Raw genomic sequence first — 23,359 nt, 5'->3', positions numbered from 1 at the left:
CAAAGACTGGCCCCCAAGCTAGTTTTTCTCACTAGGCTGTTTGCTACATGAAGAGCAAATTCCCAGAGGTTCCCTCCCGAGATTGCCCACATCCTATGCCAAGATGACTGCTCCACCGCCCGCCCACCCACCCACTAATAAGACATAATGCCGTTCTATTTTTGGTAACAATTAAAGGGCCTCCCGGTGAAAGCAGAAAGTGTTTATTTTCTGTTACATCACTTCGCTTGCCTTCGAAGACTGCTCTGTGCTCCGTGTTTTCTGTGAAGTGAGTCGGCTCTCTTCCTCCAGCAGTTGGCTCGCTCCCACCTCACAGGTCTCTTCCCCCAGCCGCGCGCTGCCTGAGCGAGGAACGGCTCACGAATCAGCTGGAGGTCCCTGTTTTGAAAAAGCAGATACAGAGGAGGCGAAGGGTGGACTCCTATGTGACCTGTTCTTAGAGCAAGACAATCAGCAGCTGAATTCCAGAAACCCTGTTCATGTGTGGGGATATTTTCTCGACTGCATGGAATCGGAAAGCATCAGAAGGATGGGAAATGCCTGCATTCCCCTGAAAAGAATTGCCTATTTCCTATGCCTCTTTTCTGTGGTTTTGCTGACTGAGGGGAAGAAACCAGCGAAGCCAAAATGCCCTGCCGTGTGTACTTGTAGCAAAGATAACGCTTTATGTGAGAATGCCAGATCCATTCCACGCACCGTTCCTCCTGATGTTATCTCACTGTAAGGCCCGTAAGCATTTTGATGTCTAATTTACAATTTAAAAAAAAAAAATTCCAGCTGGTGGATTTGGGGATTTTTGTCTGTATTCTGAGCGGGGCATGGAGCTCGTGAGACAGATTCCTCTTGCATGCTTGACCTTTGGACAGCACTAACATATGCTGTATTTAAAATGTGGGATTTTGATTAGCTGCTAGGGAACATGCTTAGCTAGCCCCCACCCTGGACATTATCCCGAGGCACCTGGAGCAGGCTCGTCTCTCTCTTGCTTCATCTGGGAAGGAACAGAATCCATACTTTATAAAAAAAAAATTAGTGTGGAAATATAGCAACTGTTATTGTAAATCAGATTAACATAAGATCTGTTCTCTGTGTGTGTCTCTTTGTGTGTGCGTCTGTTTGTTTTTTTGTGTGTGTGTGTTTTGTTTTCTTTCAGATCCTTTGTGAGATCTGGTTTTACTGAAATCTCAGAAGGGAGTTTCTTATTCACACCATCGCTGCAGCTCTTGTGAGAAACATTTATATCATGACTATTTTTGATATGGCATATATTTGGATAAGCCTTCTAGTAAAATGAGCTTCATATTGTTTCTGTTGAATGTGATGTTGCTTCTGAAAGGGACGAGGACACTGGTAAAGCAGGAGGTAGATGGATTGTTTGTAACTTCATATCCACCGTGCAGGTTGAGTCTCGCGTGGGTAAATTCACTAACCCGTAACGCTGTCCAGTTTAATGGCTGTTTATGAAGTTGCTGGGACAATGCAACAAGAACAGTAATTTTGATGGTCTTACTTTCATTTTTAACTTGGGAACTTGGGTTATTTTGCGCTGGAGTTCTTGGGTTTGTCAGTACAGAGACCAGCATCACATATGCGCTCAAGATGTTGTCTCGCGGGGATCCGGGGCAGACAGCTCCTCTGTATGATTTTCCATGTGGGGAGAAAAAGGGGAGAAAACACTCTTGGTTCTTTCTAGGTAATTTCTTAAAATACTAATTCTCAAGAGACTGCTTTCTAATTTATAACTAGTCCTCTCACAGCGAGGGAAAGATGATAGTAACATAGCAAACACTCCTTGTTCTATGTTTTGAGATGGCCACAAGGGAACCACATATTCAGTCCATGCCTGAAAAATATTCAAAAATAGCACGGGACTAGGAAATCAGACCTCTTCACAGGGAGAGTGAAATATGTATAATTTGTTCTGATGTGTAATGTTTGGCAACTGGAGTCTAGTTCTTAATGGGTTCTTAATCACATGAGAGGCAAGGGGTCTCCCCTGCTCTAGGATCATTTATAGGCTAAGGGATAGACATCCCAAGACAGTCAACTGTCAATATACTGATTGAAGGTATTCTAACTGTGTGATTAAGGTCCAAGTTTTTATTTGCTTTCTAGATTTAAATTTGTTTCTTACCATCCAGGCTAGCCATTGTGTTGACATATTTGTGCACAGGCAAACACTGTGAGTTTGCCATTGGAGAGCCCCGTGTTCAAATCTCACCCCGCTAATCTCATCTCACTAATCACTGGAATTTTGCCATGTGGTCTTGTTCAGACCGGCTCTCCCTCCTCTCCCCTCAGCTCTCTTACCTACCAAAACGGAAAGGATAAGACAGATTTTTGAAGTGTTGGGATCAGAAAGAAATAAAATTTAATACATAAATTTTTTTTTTTTTTTAAAGAAAGGGTCTCACATAGTTCATGCTGTCTGGCCTTGCCTGGAGCTCTACTGGCCTTCATCTTCTGATGTTCCTCTGATGTTCCTCCCTTTTCCTCCCCTCCTCCGGGATCAGAGGTGTGAACCACTGCATGCAGCCTTAGATTAAGCTCAAGATGTGGCAAAGTCTTACATGTTCTATAAGGCTGCAGCTTTAATTCTCCACATCAAGACAAAAACACTAAAAGTTACTTAATATGTTCTGTGCTCTGTCAGAAATCCTAAAACCCCTCCGACTGGTTGATTGCAGTTACAAACTTGATCAGGTGTTTCGACGTTATATAACAGAGCTAGTTATTGTCCTTCCTTGGCTAATGCCTTTGGTTGATTGGCAGTTAAGTGCAGAATTCCTAAAGGTTTATTTATCCCTTTGATTTAAGGGAAGTGTTAACATGTCAAAGAAAACAATTTCATACAGGTTTGATCATTCAGAGAGGGGCAAGGTCTGTAAGTCTGGGATCCTTCTGCAGACTGCTCATCCGGAGAACACAATCAGTTTGCTTACACTATTTATTGGTCAGATAAATGGCTTGTTTAAAATATGCTCTTTTGTAATGTGCACTTGGGGTAGTCCGATAGATCAGTCCTTAACTTTCAAGACCTCTCAGTCCCCCCCCCCCCCAGTGCTCTCTCAGTCTGACACTAGGGGGACATTAGCTAGACGCTGGCAACTTGGACTAGACTCCACTTGTTTTTGTTGGGTGGACCCAGGCGCTCTGAGCCCAGATGCTGGGCAGTGTCGTAGAAATAGTCACCGGCTGCTGCAGGGCAATGTGATTTCACGTATTTAGAATCACAGAGGGAAGCCAAAGGCCTGGTTTTAAATAGCCCACACTGAGTGTGTGCCATATCCCTCAGTCCCATGCTCAGAGTTCCTATGGACCATTCCAGCCCTTATTTCTAAAAGCGGTTCATGTTTCAGAGGTAACAAGGGAGCCAGTGGTTCCGTCCTGTGTGTCCTTTATTACCTCATGTTAGCTGACCTCGGCAGAGTGGTTCGGAAATACTGGTTTGAGGTAGAACCATCAAACGTCAAAGTTTATCCGTAGGCTCCAGGATCATGTTCGGAAGAATCCTAAAGTCGTTCTCTGCTTCTGCCTGTGTGTAAGAAAAAGCCAAATAGAAGCATTTTCACTAGTAAGAGGGTACATAGCTCTGGCAGGCTATGACTGGAGACAGAGAGCGCCCTGAGGACAGTGCTGCTTCATACCCCAAGTGCTGCCCCATGCCATTGGAACAGGAAGACCAAGGTGCCACTAGCACTGTGTGGGGTTGGCAGTGAATCTAGACCATGGATCTATGGATCCATTGTGTATCTGTGAAGAGAACAACTTCAGGATCGATTCTGCATGACCTTTGTTGAAGGCAGTCAACTTCTTTGTTTGGATAGAATATGACATGTCTGGTTCCAGTTAGGCGTGGTACACCCCTGTGACCACAGGAGAGCTTGAGAGAACGAGGCAGGAGGGTCTAGAGTTTGAAGCCAACCTGGATAAAAAGAATGAAAAAGAAGGAGGGGTCTGTCATGGGGTGTTTCATTCCTGTCACCCACTGTTACAATCTGATATTATGGTCATAGTCCCAGGTGCTTCTGACCTTTCCTAAGCTAAGAGGGATGATGAGGGCTGTGGCTGGCTGTATGGCAGGTTATGTTGGAGAGCAGAAAAGATAAGACCCATCCTCTACTAGAGAAGAGAGAAAAATTCAACTGATCCGATAAAATTGGATCAGATCAGCTGTACAAAACATTCCCTTTGTGGGGGAAAAAAAGAAATGTTCCCCAGCAAATGTTTTTCTTCATGTTTTTCACAGGACCGACTTGAAACATAGCCAGTGAGCATGCTTATGTATTCCTGCTTGCTCTCTGTGCTGGAGAGATACTTTCAGTGAATGCAATTTGGAGAAATGTGTTTTCACACGTTACGGCCCTGTTCCCTCCCAACTACAGACAGGACTTCCCGGTGATGTGGGCCCATGATGGAAGACTCAGACTTAAGAGAAAAAAAAAATGTGGCTACGTTGCCACTTGTTTATGACATTTTAATGAATTAAGGCTCTTCAACTCCTAAGACACTCCTATTTGCTGGCAGTGAATTTCAGAAGTGGTTCTTAGTATAACTCTCAAACACATAACAAAAAAAAAAAAAAAAAAAAAAACTGTACAAATTTAATAAGGCCAGAAAAAATATATCCACTTTTTTTTTTTTTTAAAGTGAGATTTGGCCTTGGGTGAAACATAGAATTTACCTTTAATATAGAGAAAATAGCATTTAACAAAATTAATGCACAACTGACACATAAATATATAGTCCACAGAGAATCAAAACTCAAAAAAGAAAAGAAAATGGCATGCATAAGCAATAAGCTTATTCTTACCTCAACACTTCATTAGGACCTAGACTGTCTTATTTGGTCAAAGAAATACCCACAGCAGATCTTGTTCTTTAAAACCACTGGGTTCTCTACTGTAAGAAATAGGAACCCAATTTGGCAGTGTTGAACAACTATTCAAGTTAGACTGGTCAGCTTCCAGGGTATGAGGACACTTTCTTAACTGGTTATGTGTTGATGAATAGGTCTTGATTTGTATCAAGTAGATGCTCTTGATGAAGATACCTGCCCCTCCCCCCAAATTTCCCCTTTTCTCTAAAATCTATAGGTCTGAATCTTTTTTTTTTTTTTTTTTCTTTTTTTTTTTTTTTGAGACAGTGTCTCACTTGCTCCAGGCTCTTCAATCTAGCATGGACAATCTTGAACTTCTAATACTCCTGTAATTAAAGGCATGCACCCCCACACCCGGCTACCAAAGGCTGTTATGTGCTTCTGGGGATCAAACGTGGGGCTTCATGCATGCTTTGAAAGCGTTCTGCCAATTAAACTACATCACCAGCCCAATTACACAGAATCCCAGTCCTGTGTAAATTACCTTTGGGTGAGGAGAGCTTCCACCGAAAGCATGTTTTACTCTTTTCACTTATTAGGGCCAGACGCTGGATGGTGACCTGCCTCTCCTCCCGTGATTCATTTTCACCCGGGAATTCCCCTTTCCCAGCAACCTGAGAATCCGATTCTTCCTCTTCTCACCTCCAGCCGCCCCCTCCCCCACACACCTCACCCCACCCCCCAGCTTTCAGTTAGAAGCCTTTGCATTCCTGTTGACTTCTTTGAAACAATAGCTGTGATGGTTCCATCCAAGTGCTTGGAAGCTGTTAGTGGTTCCCGGGAAGGAAGAGAAAGTCAGAGGACCAGAGCTGGTGTTAATAGCACTTGGCTGTTTCCTGTTTATCCAGGAGTATCAAGCACAAGACTGACCCTGACCTCTCCCACCCCATATACACCAGGAATATTCATGTGAGAATGGAGTGCTCCAGTCTCTCTCTGGTATCTCCCATTCTAGATGCTGCTAAATACTGTCTGAAGTTGGTTACTTATTGTTCTTATATCTGGTCCATGTCTAACATGCTGGGCCAGAAGAGAGCCATGGCCTAGGAAAGAGCCTTGGGGCTGTAAAAGGTCAAACTTTGCTTCCTAAGTTTTTGTTGATACTGATCACCATAGCCACGGTAAAACATTTTGTTTTAGTACCTTGGTCAAATTTCCAGCCTTTCACCCCAATTTCACATAAATTAGTGGGGTAGAGTCCTGGGAAATGGTAAGTCACCAGAAAGTGGCCTACCTTCCCTCCAACATGCACACGACAAATGCAAGGGTATATTCAAAGTTCTCTGGAAAACATCTCCAGCACTTAGAAGGGACACGGCTAACCCCATCTGACACCCACTTTATGTTTAGCCCCCTTCTCCCACCCTTGCTTCACATTTAGTTTCCTGGGTTCTTAGTTTGGCTTTCTTCTATGAAGGGTAAACAGTCTGTTTACTCTTCCCATAGGAACACCCAAACAGACCTGGTTGAGAAGCATTAAGAAGAGAAAAACCATGAAGGCATCATTTTCTTACTTATTCGAATATGCTTAGTTGAAACCCATGTTTGTTCGGGACCAAGGGAGAAAACAAAGCAGATAAGTCTTTCCTGTATAGTTGCAAGCAGTTAAAAAAACCAAAGCAAGGTTTTTCCACAGCAGTAAACGAGTTCGAAGACCCTACTGTGTAGCAGGCACAGTGGCTGACTTCTTGAGGGATGCAAAAGTGACTGGCCTGCTGTCACTTCACCCCAGCATGGCAGCTCCAGGCAGGTGGTGATGGACGGCAGGCACATTGTATTTCAGTTGTTCCTGGATGCACTGTAACGTCTCAGGTGGCCCTGCTAACCTGTGATCAGAAGGTGACGGGATGGCAGCTGGGGGTGAGGTCCTGGTTAACAAGGGCAGCAGAATGGTTGCAGGGCAGGAGCTGGGAAGTCGCCCCTGCCTCCTGGAGAGCTGGCACTGTGGCAAGTGTTAATAGCTTTGTGGTCAGATGCTCTTGAGTACCAGCTTCCTTTGATGCTTATTAGTTGTGCGTTTTGGGCCAAGCTTTGACATCTATGAGTGTGAGGTGAGAAATATGCATTAGAACCTAGTGCATTGGAGAGCAGTAAGGACTAAAATTCACAGAGGACACTGTTCCTTTAAATGAGTGAATGCTGGATTTATGACGGTGGTCGAATTTTATTATTATTGAACCTATCATAGCATTACTATATGATCTGAGCTTGTCTACGACCCCGGCTTTAAGGTTCTGTGGCCCTACACACAGGTCTCTGTCGGACCTGCTGAGAAATCTTCCATCAAGTTTTTTTTTTTTTTTTTTTTTTTTTTTATAAAATGTGCATCATTTATCATTAAAACATGTTTAACCCTCTCACTTCTTCCTCATGAATAAATAACCACAACCACAATTTATAAAACAGGTCAGATTTTGCTTAAAGTAATGAACCTGGGCCAGTCTTCAGATGAGAGGTCCTACGGTAGGATGCAAACGGATCTAGACTAGGATTTAGACATAGGAGTCTGAAATCCGGTATGACCATAAGTAGACTGTAACTTTGGGCAGAGTGCAAAATGGTGCTGGGCCTTAGATCCTATAAGCATAAAACACCAAAGGAAGAAAGAATGGGTTCTGGCTTTGAAACTCAAGTATAAGTTGGGCTGATGAGATAAATAAAGAAGGCAGTTGGGTATGAGACAGGAAGCGGAAGTGATGGGTAACCAGTGAAGATACGACTTACATGAGAGTGACATCCTCATCTCCTCTTGATTATTGTTGATGGATGAGCATGCGGTCATTGTCCTCCTCACTCTTCAGGGAACCTGGGATCAGATCTGAAGCAGGAGAAAAGCAAAACAAAGCACTGAGTTGACATTGGAGGATCTTCACTCTAATACTTCTTCCAATCTTAAAATTCTACTATGTTCTGCGGAGTTGGAGAGATTGCTCAGTGGGTAAGGGGATCTGCTCTTGCAGAGAACATAGGTTCAGTTCCCAGCTCCCAAATAGTTGTTCACCTCTGTCTCTAACTCCAGTCCCATTCTCCTGGCCTCTGTGGGAAATGCACACACATGGGGGACCCACATCCTCAGACACATAGAATAGATACATCTAATAAAAATAAAATTACAAAAATATACTTTAAAATCGATTCTATTCTAATCTATGAATACTTTACTATAAGATAGAAAATCACTTTGTTAAAGAAACTGATAAGAAATTATTATATCAATTCTCATAAGACAGTAAATTAGGTTGGTAATCAAAAGAACCCACAATATAGAATTGGCTCTAATTGTTAAAAAAAAAAATACTAATGAATTGCTTTTATGACACTCTGGGTTTGGTCCCCAGCACCTCTATCAAAAATAAATCAAAACAAATAATATTATTTCTAATCTCCTAAATAGCGTAATGGCACCTAACAAGGCCTTCTGCATGGTAGTTGAAAAGAAACCAGATTTAATATCAATCTCATAGGTCTACAATTCAAAAGGAATTGTTGGACCCACTTACATAGCATGATGGTGGGTGTTTGATTATGTAACATGCAATTAAAAAGCAATAAACCGGGGCTGGGGAGGTGGCTCAGTCTGTCCTACTTGCCACTCAAGCATGAGGCCCTGAGTTCAAGCCCTGGCACCCAAGAAAATTTCCAGGCATGATGGCTTATACCTATGCTAGGAAGAGATAAGAAGATCTTTGGAGTTTGCTGACCAGCTACTCTGTGCACCCCAGATTCAGTGAGAGACCCTGTCTCAAAAAAATAAAGGAGGGAACAATAGAGAAAAACAACCAGTATCAACCTCTAGCCTCTACATGCATATAACACACACACACACACACACACACACACACATACACACAGACACACACATTTGCACATGTGTACTTAAAAAATATTAAGGAAATCTCTAGAAATTAAAGTGTATAACTGCAGATAGGTCTCAGAGATTTCCTCAGGAAGAGCCATGGCTACATCCCATGCTTCCAAAGTCAACTGTTTCCAGTCTCCTTTGAGACCTTTACTGAAGGTTTACGGGCCGCACAAGAAAATCAGCAGAGCTTTTGGCTAGAGGCACTGGTTACTTTTATAGTCTCTACTGCTGCTCACTGTAAATCTTTCAGTTTTTATATCATTATTGTGACCTCCTGAGGTACACACAATTTTCTCCAGAGGAAGTACTAAGTACAGAGAGGAAGTACTAAGTACAGAGAGGAAGTACTAAGTACAGAGAGGAAGTACTAAGTACAGAGAGGAAGTACTAAGTACAGAGAGGAAGTACTAAGAACTAAGTACAGAGGAAGTTGCGTTGAACTCTTCGCCCTTACTGTCAACCACTTCTGTTGCCTTCCTTCTGACATGAATGATCTTGGGTGAGTTTGACTTTGCGGTAGTCTTGCTCCCCAAATCAAATCCCATCTGGCAGGGTCAACCCTTGCCATTAATGAGGTTATTCAGGGGAAATGTGCCCTGATTCCTGGGAACAATGACTGAAAGGGAGTTTCAAAGGCTCTCTGAAAAAAGTGGCAGAATCGCTGGCAAAGGCTTCTCAGTTTCCCTAGGTTTCATCCTCATTTGTATGTGTAAGCCCTGGCCTCCTTGCTTGAAAAGAGAGACAGACAAGCTGACAGGAGAGAAAAAAAGAAAGGAAGGAAGGAAGGAAGGAAGGAAGGAAGGAAGGAAGGAAGGAAGGAAGAAAGAAATAGTAAAAGAAAGGGCCTTCTCTCTCTCAGAGTCATGTCAAAGCACCGTGTTCTCCAAACCTGTGTCCAGAGGAACAGTTATCTTGCAAGGATAGAATTGGGTGTCCCAGTGAGGGTAGCTGCATGCTCCACCCCTGCTTGGCTGGACACAGCCCACCTCAGCATGGAAAAGACAGTTATTAACGTTCTTCCCAACCTCCCCTAGAGTACGGGTTCTATGAAATATCTTTTGGAAATGCCCCACACGAAACTCAGTTATGAGCTTACTTAACTATACCTCACTTTTGCTCTAAAGCAATGGTTCCCAATCTTCCTAATACTGCAACTCTTTGATACAGTTCCTCATCTTGTGGTGAGCCCAGCCATAAAATTACTCTCATCCCTACTTCATGACTGAAATTTTGCTACTCTTGTGAATCATAATGTTGAGGTGTTTTCTGGTGGTCTTAGGTGACCCCTGTGTAAGGGTCATTCAACCTTTCAAGGGGTTGTGACCCACAGGTTGAGAACCACTGTTCTAAAGAAGCCTGGTGGCAAGGCACAGACAGATCATATCTACTATTCTAAAGGAGAAATGGAAGCCATCTGCTCCCTAAAGGAATGACCTCGAAATAATTTTCTCAAGAGCCATGCCTCACCACCAGGTTATTCACCTGGTCAAGCAGCTTGGTATAAGTCTGCCTTTTCCTTAGGGACCTCCAAGTAGATGCCCCCTCCCAGGAAGTAGATAAGTACTTGCAGTTTGGTCATCAGGGGAAAGGCTCCAGAGCTTGAATGTGCTCTCTGGTTTTTTTGTTTTGTTTTGTTTTTAACTGAAATGACTTTTCTCATTGTCATTTACTTTGTGGCTGAACCAGCTCTGCTCTGGAACCATTCCATGAGACACTCGGTTTCTGTAGATTTCAGTGACTGATGGATCCTACTACCAATTAGATTGAGAAACCTGCATGTTTAATTGCCCTCCAAAGAGTCTCTCTATTTAAGGGAAGAAAGGACATGCAGAGCTAAAAAGCCCGATTACTTTCTTCAACCCACTCCTCCTAAACTTAGCTGCCTTTTCCTCTGCCTGTGCCTCTCTCAGTCCCTGAAAGGTCTTGGGTCTGAACACAAGGGGGTGCTGCCCGGGAAATATAGGTCAGCTCTTCTGGTTTATGGCTAGTCGGGAGAGCTGGTGGGACCAAGGGGAGGAAGCCTGCTGTGTCATGAACATTAACCAGTCCCTATGGGATGATCATGCCGGAGCCCAGAATGCCAGCTCTACCACATACAAACTCCAAATTATCTTACCACCTCTCGCCTCAGTTTTCCCTCTGTTTTAAGTGGAGACTATAAAACCCACCCTGCCTTTGAGGATGAAAGAGGTGCCAAGCTGCTGAAGATGAGGCCGGGTACAGACCAGGCTTCAGACACAACTGAAATCACTCCTTGGTATTCCAGGTGATACCAGATGACTTCAGATAAACACGGGCGGGGGGCTGTCTGCTAGCTATGCCAGTTTCTAGAAAGAAAGCATTCTAATAATCCTGAGAAGGCACTGTATAATAAAGGGGCGGGCCCAAGCCCAGGGAGTACTTACAGATATAAAATTTATATTCTAATTCTGGCCTACCTGTGACAAATTGACAAATTAAAGAAAGAAAGGAAGAAAGAGAGAAAGAAAGAAAGAAAGAAAGAAAGAAATGAAGGAAGGAAGGAAGGAAGGAAAAGAAAGGAAGGAAGGAAGAAGAAAAAAGAAAAAAAAACACCTTAGTCACATTGTTCAACCTCTGCCAGTCTCAGTTTCTTCGTCTGTCAAAAGCAGAATTTAGATTTCATGTCCCTACAGCACCTCCCCCTTGGCTATGTAGAACTAAATGAAGGTCCTTTGTACCCAATCCTTACTGAAAAAGGTGGCAGACTTAAGGATTAGCTGAATTACATTGAAAATTTCTCAAGGATGAAAGTCAAAAATAGCCATCAAATAATTTGCTCTTCAGCAGAGCTTCCTATTTTAGTACTCCTCTGTCTTGAGAGAGCATACTTTAAAATATTCAAATGTAAATTATTCACATGGCACATGCACCCAGAACATGCGCGCTTGGCTGATGTGAATCACCAGCTTATTGCTAATTATTCCTCACCCTTCTTCTGGATAGTGAACATTACTCACCGCCGGAGAGTCTGAAATAGTTAAGCCCGGTTCTAAACCCATTGACAAGTCCCTCCAACTGTGCTGCTACATCTTGCAACAGCTGTAACATGTCCGGTGTGTTCTCCTTAGCGTAGATATAGGACACATATACACAGACTCATACGAACCTGGTTTTGTGCTGTGCATTCTCACGCGCTGCGGTTGGAGGCTGAATAGCCTGGGCCAGACTCATCAGACTTATCTGGCAGGAATGACAACCCTGGACCTCAGTTTCTTTCACTGCTAGTGTTTTCTTTTGTGTAGATAATTCCTGACAGGGAACACTGGAGACAAGCTTATCTACATTCTCACGCAGGATTCCAGAGGCTCATCCAGGGAGTTCTCTTTATTATTATAATTCCTGTTTTAACAGAGCATGAACATCTTCACCTACTTAATGTATTAACATACAGTTGTAAGTGACAAGGACAAGCTTTGAAGCCAGATTCCGTATTCCATGTCCCATCGATGCTGTCTCCAGGTGACAGGATCCTTCTTCCTCAGCCATTCCTCTCCTCTGTAGCCAGAAGAAAGTGCTCCAGGTGAAATGGAGGCGGTCCTTTCATGGGCCAGTGTCAGTTCTGATGTTCCGGTGGCACACAGGGTCTGAGTGAATGTTCCAAGGGCCAGGGGCTCTGGCACAGAGCCAAGTGAACAGTGTGATTTTTCTCGGCAGACAGTGCACACCCCCATAGTTTCCGTCTGCAGACAGACCTCCATCCCAGCTTGCATGCCTACAATGCCACAAGCCTAGACTCATGTCTTTAGAGTTAAAAGTGGCCGATTCCTTTAATAAGACAGAAGTAGCATGCATTAGTGCGTATAGAGGATTTATGGACAAGTGGCAGTCAAGTCCCAAGCTTTGTGATCCTTCTGGGGTGTTCCTTTCTTGACTTTTGTGGGGAGAAACTATTTCTGGGCTCATGTGCCTGACCTGTCCTTTCTCTGAATGGGCCTTGTCTCTGGTTTGTCCACCTAGGACAACCTTAGCCTTGAATTCATATGACCAGACCTTTCTTCTTTGGTCCCCTGCCCCCTCATTCACGTCTCTACTGCCGAGTGAGCCCAGGTTCTATTTTAACCTAAGTTCCCTGGTAACCGTGTTGCCTACACTTCTCCTTTAGAAAGCTGATCTTAGCCTTCATCCAGCCAAGACCAACCCCACCTACATACACACACACACACACACACACACACACACACACGTCCAATGACCTTATAGCCATGGGAAAAAAATGTTTCATAAAGAGCTGTGCCTTACCCCTATATACCATATACAAGCAAGTGGAAGAAAGAATTGCAGCCTAGGTGGGGTCAGTATATATCAAGTCACAGCCTCTGGCCATGGTGTAATTGTCAATAAATTTATTAAATATATTTTAAGATCTATTATTTATTATATATATTTATATATTTATTTATTATATATTTAATATATATATATATATATATATATATATATATATATATATATATATATATACTGTAGCTGTCTTCAGACACACCAGAAGAAGGCATCAGATCTCATTACAGATGGTTGTGAGCCACCATATGGCTGCTGGGATTTGAACTCAGGACCTCTGGAAGAGCAGTCAGTGCTCTTAACCCCTGAGCCATCTCTCCAGAGAAAGATTAGTTTTTAATGCAGTTTCAAAAATATTCTAAATTAGATGTGGTGGCATATGCCCACACATTATATTATAATTATATATCATGATAATCATAATATTAAGGAGGCAGGGGCACATGAATATTTGTGAGTTCTAGGCCACCCAGTGTTATATAGTAAGACCTTGTCTTGAGAGAAAGAAAGAAAGAAAGAAAGGAAGGAAGGAAGAAATGAAAAGAAAAAGGAAAGAGAAAGAAAAATATTCTAAATAATGCTTAAATAAAATATGTAATTTAAAGCTCATTACAAATCAAAATTTGATTGATATTTTACACAGTGGTGAAGCCATACTTCTGTATGTTTCTGTCTATACAGAAAGAATAAAATATGATTGAGTATTAAACTCAATAAGTATCAGGAGAAAATTACAAGAAAATAATGATGAAAAATAAGCAATTCATTAAGAAGCCGTGGGTATGACAAATAAGTCCCAAATTTCCTTATTGGAGGGGGAACTAGTATAAAATGATAGCCATTTAGAAAGAACAGCACTGACAGTTAGAAGTCCTTTAATTACTAACAAAGAGCAGAATGATGTTTAAGGAGGAAACAAGGAAGTGACATCATGGGGCTAAGTCCCGCGTGAATCTAAGAGGTCATGACTTTACAGGGACAAAGCGATAGGTAAGTGTTGGTGAAGAGGTTAGGAAGCAGACCTTTCTGTACTCAGAGTCAGACATGTGATTCACATAGATAGCATGAAGGCACTTAAAAACATCCAACAGTAGAAATGTGTAGGTCCATCCTAGGAAATAGAGGGAAGAAAGGTGTTTGTACCCAAAGATGGTTATAGTAGGTAGTAAACACCAGAATTCTCACTAGATGGCTACATTATATTATGCCATGATGTGAAACACAGTTATCTGTTCAACTATATTATTAAAACGTCATCATGAAAAAAACTGTTCATAATTACATGAAGAAATGGAAACACACATTGAGTCAGGTGCTTAGCACACCTGTCATCCTAGCCCACCTGTCATCCTAGCCCACCTGTCATCCTAGCCCACCTGTCATCCTAGCACACCTGTCATCCTAGCACACCTGACATCCTAGCCCACCTGTCTTCCTAGCTCACCTGTCATCTTAGCACACCTGTCATCCTAGCCCACCTGTCATCCTAGCCCACCTGTCATCCTAGCACACCTGTCATCCTAGCACACCTGTCATTCTAGCCCACCTGTCATCCTAGCACACCTGTCATCCTAGCTCACCTGTCATCCTAGCCCAACTGTCATCCTTGGAAGGCTGCAAGGCAAGGATCACAAGTTCAAAAGCCAGTCTGGGTAAAAAGTAAACTCTAGTGTGAACTGTAAGGTGAGACGCCCCAACAGATACCCAGATCCTGAAACAGAGAAGAGGGGAAAAATGACACAGAACAATACAGAGCTTCTGTCAATTTGATAAACATACACAGGCAGATATCATGCATGTGCTATGTGTTATGTGTATGCCTGTCAGTATGTATCTCTGGATAACATAACAGTGTTCTCTACTTTGTAAGTTTTTCTATATTTTCCTGAACTTCTATGAGACATTTATATAATATGCAAACTGCATTCAAAAATTTTAAACTTTAAAAAATACAGATTGATATAAAATCTTGATGTAACTTTGAAACTACTTACATGGAACACTTAGGACTCATAATTTTTGACAAAGCTATGAGTAACTCTTTGGATCTTGCTTTCCTCCTGTCCAACAGACAGCAATACTGGACCTACACAACATTGTTCCAAAGCCCACATGAGATGCTCCAACAAGGAGCTAAGAAGTGTAGACTATTTTGAGGGCAACAATTACCATTTAAAAAGGAGCCAGAGCCTGCCTGAAATTAGTTGATCTTTGCAGTCTTTCTAAATCTTCCTCCCAGTAAGAAAATATACACTCTCTTGTTTTCAAAAAAAAAATGAAACAAAACAAACAAACAAAACCTCCCCACTCCTCTTACAGCTTGTTTCATGACATATTTTTTTAAATGCTTATTCCTTAAGGGGACTTAGAGAGGTCAAAGCTTATTCCTGCTGTACATCCATCCAAACTAGTGGGAAAATGCCTAGTTTCTTTTCTCCTTAGGAAGAGAGGAAGTGGCAGAGACTTCAGAGGTCTTATGGGACTTAGGCAGAAGCAAACCATATACGACCTCTTCAAACTGGAATATCTCCTGGCAAGTCTGTTTGCTCAGACCTCTGATCTCTGCTTAGGGTAACATTGATCCCCACAAAAGCCACCACAACACAACACTGCTATTGTGATGTTTGTCCCATCTGGCTCATATTATGACAGGCTCTCATTATGTGTAGTTGGGGACACAGGGAAACTTATAGCCCTTCTATGCCTCATAGCAACCATTGCAAGGATCAGAGGACTCTTGGTGACCATCAGCACAGGGAGTGTCACAACTGACCCGGAAGCTTCTCCCTGTGCACCCTAACTGCAAGCATCCACCCAGGCAGCTTTAAAATAGCTTGGGCCACACTCCAAGTGTAGAATTTAACCAGAACCCTTGAGAGTAGGAAGGAGTTGTCAGTATTTTTAGTCTCCTTGGGTGATTCCAAGTGCATTCAAGATTGAAAAGTACTGGTAGATCCGACACAGATCCAGGCATTTCCCCATGTGCCTCAACACTCTTCCTTCTGTAAGGGCTCCATACGTGGTCAGTCCATATGTGGTCCTCAGACACCAATACGACCTTTCTGAGCCAGGCCATTTGAATCACAGACTGTTATCCAATATAGGAATTGGCTACACTGAGGGAAAAAAACACCAAGTCTTTCGTGCCCTTAAAATTCACAGAAAGGACCATAGAGGTTATGTAAAATAAAAGTACCAATCTGCTCTGCCACAGCACTGTATAAATATGTGCAGGGGAGGCACTAGTTCCCTTGATAGAGAGTATAGAATACCTGCTATATCTGGTTTAATCACAAATCATAATATTGAAATAAAATGCATTGCTAAGACTATAAAAATTAAAGATTTGAGTTTTTCTTAATAAAATATGATCTATTTGTGAGTGTTTTCAAGTTTACATTGAATACTAAAATGGTTATATTGAATACTAAAATACTAAAAGTCACTTAAGTATATTCAGAATGCATGTAGCATTTTACAATCCCATGTTCATAGAAAACGCCATCAAATTTAGAATTAAAAAGCTATGATATTCATTATTAGCTTACCCAGAGGAAATCTTATTTTTCGCTTTTATAACAAAAAAACTTTACATTATTTATTTGTTTTTATTTTATGTCTTTGGTGTTTTACTTGCATGTATGTCTGTGGGGGGTATCGGAAGCCCCAGAACTGGAGTTACAGACAGGTGTAAACTGCTATGCGAGTACTAGGAATTGAACCAGGATCCTCTGGAAGAAGAACCTTAATTGCTGAACCATCTCTCCAGCCCCATAAGGAAAACCATTCATTGAAGTGTTATCATACATAAAGAGAAGGGCACCATCACAAATATAGCACTCTATCATGTCCTGGCTTCTTTCCAGGTTGCTTGTAATTATAGCTTTAGCCAGAGATTTTACTCTTTGAAATTTAGTTCGGCAAACATTTTTTTTTTTTTCAAAACCAGGAACTGGAGTAGAGTTAGGAATGGGAAAACAAATAAAGGCAGGTCCTAGCTTTAAGATTACATTCAGCATCCTAACCTAGCAGTGGCTAAGTGAATGCTTCTTTGTTTAACAAGTACTTTTTCAAATATTTACAATGGGATGGTTACTATCACAGGTTATGGGTAAACACTGAAGAGGCCAACAAAAATGTGAGAAGAAATCCTATCTTTCCTCTCTGTGGCATACATAGGCAAGGGATGATGCTCCCTGGTACCCACCTCCCAGCCTGTCTGCTTCTGATTTTAACCTAAGGGATGAAAGCTATTTCAGCTCTTTCTTCCACAACGTGGGAGTGTAGGATGCTGAATTCCCAGGTATACCACAGGGCAGTTTGCAAATCACTGAGCCGGAGAGGCACTTCTCTGTCTCCGTAGCTACTGGATTCTACTCTCTATCCTTGTTGCTGCCCTTAAAGAGAGCAGCAAAACCCTGGAGCCTGCTCAAGCCTTTGGGTATCAGCTTACCTCGGAGTAAGGCTGAGAGCATCCTGTTGCTTTCCAAAACCATAAATCGAGACAAGACAATTACCAGAGCTGTGATGTAAGTCGTGAACCTTGGACCTCATTTTAATAAGCACAGGCTGTTATGTGTGCCTGATTAGTTACTCTTGGCTTTTCAGGGCCTAGTGAATTACTTGAGTTTAAAAAAAAAAAAAAAAAAAGCCATGATGTAAGAGGGAAGAGGGATTCGACGGGAACTCAGCACTACTCCAGGATTGATAGCTTGGGAAGAAACGGGAAGAGGTCACTTCATTTGGCTGGCTCCGCCTCTATTCTTTCATGGGAAAGTCTCTAGTCTCTGGGAAAACAGAGCTGATAGTAAAAAGTCACACACCTGTGTCCCCAGCCTTTAGCTTTGTTTACCAGCTCCTGCTCAGTTCTTGGCGAACCCTCCCTTGATTATTGTACCCCATAAATTACTCATTTCCAACTCCTTCAGAAAGTAAAAATCTCCAGGCTTAATCTCTGTTAAGAGGCTCAGGGGGAGTCACTTGGCTAGTCACCAGCGGTTGTATTTAACCCCTACCTTCCCAAAGTAAAACTATCACAAGATTTGCTAACAGCATCACTACATTATTATTAAATTGTCTGACACACAAACCTGTTATTTAGCCTTAAAAAAAATACCTGTTTTCAAGATTTTAGCTGGAAAACTGGCAAGTTCTCCAAAAGGTCCAGTGGGTGTGGTGACAGATTAGTTCATGTCCTTTTTCCTCCAGGATTTTCAACCCAGGTCCCTGTGGATTTTGAAACTGCTAATAAATTTGCCCAAGTCAGAGTGTTTCTTTTAATTATTTAGTAATAAGATGGCCTTGGTTCCTATCTTCAGCCTGTCCTGTTTTCAAATTATTGATTTTTTTTTTTGAAAAAGTTGGTGTTTGCTGTTTATGACCGATGTCCACTACAGCTGCTATAAGTTATTATACAATATGCATGAAGGCCCACTTTTTCCTACAAATCCTAGTATTAAATTCCTAGTATTGATCATTAAATGATGATTAAAAATCATCATTTTGGCCCATCAAAGTAAAATCCAGAAGTTTCTAGAACATATGTTCCCATGAAAATGACTGCCAGCGTCTTTGTTGTAGGACCATGAGAATGTTGATTTGGTCACATCTGCTGCCAACCTCCTCTGCTTGTGCCTCTAAATGCTTCCCAGGACATGTGACACCTTGCCCGAAGAGAGGAGCTTGCAAGCACCCCTTCAGCGAGCACTTCAGGAGGAGACATTCAGGAGTGAGAAAAGCTGCCAAGGTTTTCTGTATGAACCACACTATAGAAAACACAGACTTACCTGTGTCAGCCTCCACCTGGTTCTCTGAGGGACCAAAGCCGCAGAGATGAGCGGCTGACTGTGTAACTGTTCTCACTGTGTGCACCTCTCTCTGGGCAGGTTATTCACGTCGAACTCCTTTGATGTGATCAGCGACGATGCTTTTATTGGTCTTCCGCATCTAGAATATTTGTAAGTAAGAAAGATCTCCCCCCAACCTTGATTCGGGATAGGCTCTCTTCCGTGCCTACAAGCTGTCTGACCAAATAAGAATGCTGTTGCCTTTTGCAGATTCATAGAAAACAACAATATCAAGTCCATTTCAAGACACACTTTCCGGGGACTCAAGTCTCTGATTCATTTGTAAGTATAGGTGATGTTATTATTTTTTAAAGCTTCTTTGTTTGGCTGATTTGGGTTTATTGAGGTTTCTGCAGTACCGAGATCAACCTAGAGGCCTTATGCATGCTAGGCAAGCCCTCTACCACTGAGCAATGGCCCTAGCCTCTATTTTTGAGCTCATGAGGTTAAGGCACCCCCCTTGTGAGAGTGCCCATGAAAATTCAAGAGCTCGAATCTTTCTCTTCATGAATGCTTGCCATCTTCTCTGTCATCTATCAGCATGGACTCGGGAAATTGATTACAATTACTATTTTTAGCCTAGATGGAATATAATTAGAAAAGCAATCTATGTAGGGAAATAACATAACTGAAATAACTTTTATCACCTTCATCATCTCTCACTTCATGGAGAATTATCCTTCAATTTGATAGTCACTGTTTAAGGCCTGACTCTATATGCCTTTAACCCTGATGTAGCCACAGGCAGTCTCTGTATAGTGCAGGAACAGTCTATTTGATAACTGAAATTCTGAATTATTCAGTGGGTGATTTGAGATTCATATGGGTGATACAGCAGCCATTCTTAACAATGGACAATTTTGTTTCCCAGGAAATGCGAAAAAACGCAAGCTGTGCTTTCTTGTCACAATATGGGACTGTTACCAGCACATAATGGGTGGAGGGAAGAGATGCTGCTCATTAATCTCTAACATGAAGGGCAATCTGTGCAGCCAAGGATGACCCTGCCTGGAATGGCACAGGAGGGAAGGGAAACATCTCAACCACATGAGCCACATGCATTTCTCCTTCTAGCTCCTTCCACCTCTTTAAGACAGGGGGCCGGGAGTTATTTTTAAGGAAAATACACATTTGAGATGAAGAAACAGTTTGTGATACTAGATACTAAATCTGGAGCCTCATGCCTTAGAAGTAAGTGTCCTACCACTAATGGAATCCCTGAACTCCCACTTATTAGTGGCAGTATTTATTTTATGACAGCATCTTACTAAGTTGCCCAGGATAGGCTTGATCTAGTTCTGTAGATTACATGTATCTTGATGTTATGATCCTCTTGCCTCAAACAACCTAGTAGTTAGGATTACAGATCTGCACAACCAGGCCTAGCTTAGAGACAGAATCTTGAAGGGGGAATATGATTGTTGAACTGATTTCTTACGGAACTATAAAAACACCAACTCAGTTGCTGAACTGAAGTTTTATTGTCTTCATCATTCATTCATTCATTCATTCATTCATTCATTCATTCAAATCATTCAACGGCGATTTCCTAAATACCTGGTTTGAGTCTCTCTGTGCTGACAATGTAAAGAATCCGCGTGTCACAGTCATTCTGTCCACTTTGACCTATTCCCGTTGTTCCTCAGCCCTGATCTGCTCTAAGCCTGATGAAGCTAAGCAGCATCTGCCCTTTGAACCCACTCCTAGTGTGTCCGTGTGGCTCCCCTGCTATACTTGCCAGGCCCTACTGTCTCTTGCGTTTGGATTGCAACTAGAGAGAGAATAGCCAAGAGTATTTTATAAAATCCAATTCTGTCTTCCAAGACTTGTGTATGGTTATCACAATAAGAACACAGTTTGCAGTGCCCTCCCTGTCAGTGGTATAATACGATGTGACGATGGCTGTGTAACAGGATGAGCACTATGTAATTATTTATCGTGGAGTCTAGTTTGGCAGAATGTTTATCTGCAATGACAAAATGAAATAAAATAAAATAAATAAGCACATAAAAGGTAAAATGAATATTCATTACCTCATGTGGTGGTTTGAATGAACCCATAGGTTTATCTGTTTGAGTACTTGGTTCCTACTTTGTGGAGCTGTATGAGAAAGATTAGGAGGTATGGCCTTATTGGAGAAAGTATGTTGCTGGGGCAGGCTTTGAAGTTTCAAAAAGCCCACGTTATTCCCAGTTAGCTCTTTCTTCCTCATACTTGTGGGTCAAGATATAAGCTCTCAGCTGTGCTTCAAAGCCACACCTTTCTGCCTGCTGCCATGTTCTGTACCACAATGGTCACGAATTCTAACCCTGTATAACTGGAAGACTCGGAAAAAGCTCTTTCTGTTATGTCCTTGGCCATGGTTATCTCTTTGCAGACATTGAAGAATAACTAACACAACTTAGTCTGCGACCTACTTGATGCATATACATCCCACCCAGCAGGGCCTCTGCCTAATCCTAAGCATCGCCATGCCTCTCAGAGGCTGAGAGAGCCATGGTCTCCCTAGGAAGCTGAAGCACAAGTGTGCTGTGCTCACCTTGCTAGGGTGCTCCAATCTTAAAAGGCTTGTGGCTGTGGCTTCCCTCAGATTCTTTGTATAGAACAAGAGAAAATGTTCCCTCTGTCTTACCAAAAAAAGGATGGAAGAAGGAAGGAGGTAAGCAAAGAGGAAGGGAGAAGGGGAAAGAAGTACAAACCAGGAAGAAGGAAATTAAAAAAAAAAAAATCTGTGGAGCACCAGGCTGACGAGTGAATGCTTTGCTTGACTACAGCTCATTTTGCCCCTCAAACGAAGTGGGGATTTGGGTTTAGAGCTTTAGTGGTAGGGAGACCATCAGGACAGGAGACCTCTGCACCCTGTGATAACTCTCTAGAACCATCTAAGGTCAAGGACAAAACCAAAGTGAATCTTCCAAGAGAAAGGCATCTTAAGGATTACACAAGCCTACAACATAGGTGGCGCTGTAATGGAATAAGGTTATGGTTGATCAAGCAAATGGGCCTTGTAGGTTTTTTGCATCTTATTATTATTATTATTAAATACCATTTTATTGCAGATGGGAATATTTTGGAATAATACAACTTTCTTTTCTTACGACTTTATTTAAAAAAAACAGAGATACATGTACAGATTTTTAAAGGCATTTTGGCATAAAGCTATATGAATATATTTTTGTCAGTACTTGATTTTTTTTAAAGGTTTGATAGTATGCATTGAAATCTTACTAGTTACAATAAGCATAAAGTACATGTAAAACAAAATATAACATGGAAGTAGTCAAAGTTTTCTTGGTGTATATAGATTAAACATAATGATTTTTAAATATCAAAAATTGCTACAAGTCTAGGTCTTTTGCATCTTAATCTATGATATTGCTATTATTTTGATCTATAAAAGTGACAACACCATATGGGTCATTCTAAGTCATAACTGCATAGGGTGCCATTTGAGCTTTTCAAGAAGTAGGTAGGACTCACGAAAATGAGTGTGATGCACCCCCACCTTGGAGGAGCTCCTTCTGTAACAGGGAGAGCAACTGGGTGGATGGATATTTTCTCAAACATGTCTTTGTCTTCAGGTTTTTCTTCTTTCTACTTATGTTGTTCTTGAAGGTGAATTTTCTGCTTCTCTTGCTTTCTTTCCTTTAAGGAGAGAGTTGGAGCTGGCAGCCTTTGAAAACCAAACATTCCTCTGCCTGCTCCATACATTAAGTTCATTTCCTACTACTTATTACTTATAGGTATGCCTGGGGTTTCTCTGCACCAATGTTTTTTTTTTTTTTTAAGGTGTGGGGCTGCAAAGAGCACTTTCTCCACCTTTGGGAGTCTTTCCGATTCAAAGGCAAAGCAATTCAGGCAGTGAGGAATTATTAGTGAGCTCTCTAGCCTGTGTACACGACAGGAAACATAAAGCCTCTTCAGAGTCTTACCTCCTCGTTATCTCCAGGTGACATTTTGGGAGGCATGGGAATCAATCTTCCGGATGCATAGGAATGAAAGTGTGAATTACGCCCGAGTGAATGCTGCTCCCCTTCTCAGCAACAAAGCCAGATGTTACCCAGTCCTTCAGCAAGGCATCTAGTGAGGGCTCTACCAAGTCAGTTAAAGCAGAACACAGCTCTCCCATCAAACTACATACTACCACATAATTTGTGGTGTAGAGATGCGGAAGCTGGGCCAGAAAAGGCTTTTCCATACAATAGGCAGATTACAAACTCAAAGGCCATAGACCACTGGGAACAAACTAAGATTGATAGTAGGAGTATTCTTTAAGCAACCCAATCTGGCCAAAGGCAAACTTCTAAAAAGAAAACAGTGGACAAAGAGAAAAGAGTTGTGCAGCGCATGGTATTCATATCAGGGAAGATGACTGGATCAGCCGCTACTTAGAACAAAGTAGATTGCCTCAACACTCTCTACTATAGAAAAGTCAGTCACAAGAGTTGCTAATGTGTCAGTGAACATAGT

The 23,359-nt window shown here is 41.9% G+C and overlaps 1 protein-coding gene across 3 annotated transcripts in view; it reads left to right on the top strand.

Annotated features, from left to right (window-relative positions):
• Positions 1 to 490: 490 nt before the first annotated feature.
• The window catches only part of LGI1 (leucine rich glioma inactivated 1), a gene marked incomplete at both ends in the record, with an annotated part of 40,344 nt that continues 17,475 nt past the window's right edge, over positions 491 to 23,359 (top strand). Inside the window, 4 exons of one of the 3 annotated variants that reach the window (XM_080911660.1) lie at positions 491 to 720; positions 1,154 to 1,225; positions 18,929 to 19,000; positions 19,100 to 19,171. In XM_080911660.1, coding sequence (XP_080767786.1) covers positions 506 to 720; positions 1,154 to 1,225; positions 18,929 to 19,000; positions 19,100 to 19,171 — 431 coding nt within the window. The remainder of the gene's footprint in view (positions 721 to 1,153; positions 1,226 to 18,928; positions 19,001 to 19,099; positions 19,172 to 23,359) is intronic. The other 2 variants (XM_080911661.1, XM_080911659.1) reach the window with 2 other exon arrangements.

The sequence above is a fragment of the Micromys minutus genome (genome assembly GCF_963924665.1).
Source record: "Micromys minutus genome assembly, chromosome: 2".
Taxonomy (NCBI): Eukaryota; Metazoa; Chordata; class Mammalia; order Rodentia; family Muridae; genus Micromys; species Micromys minutus.
Note: the sequence above shows the minus strand (reverse complement) of the source record. Positions and strands in the feature narration are given on the sequence as shown.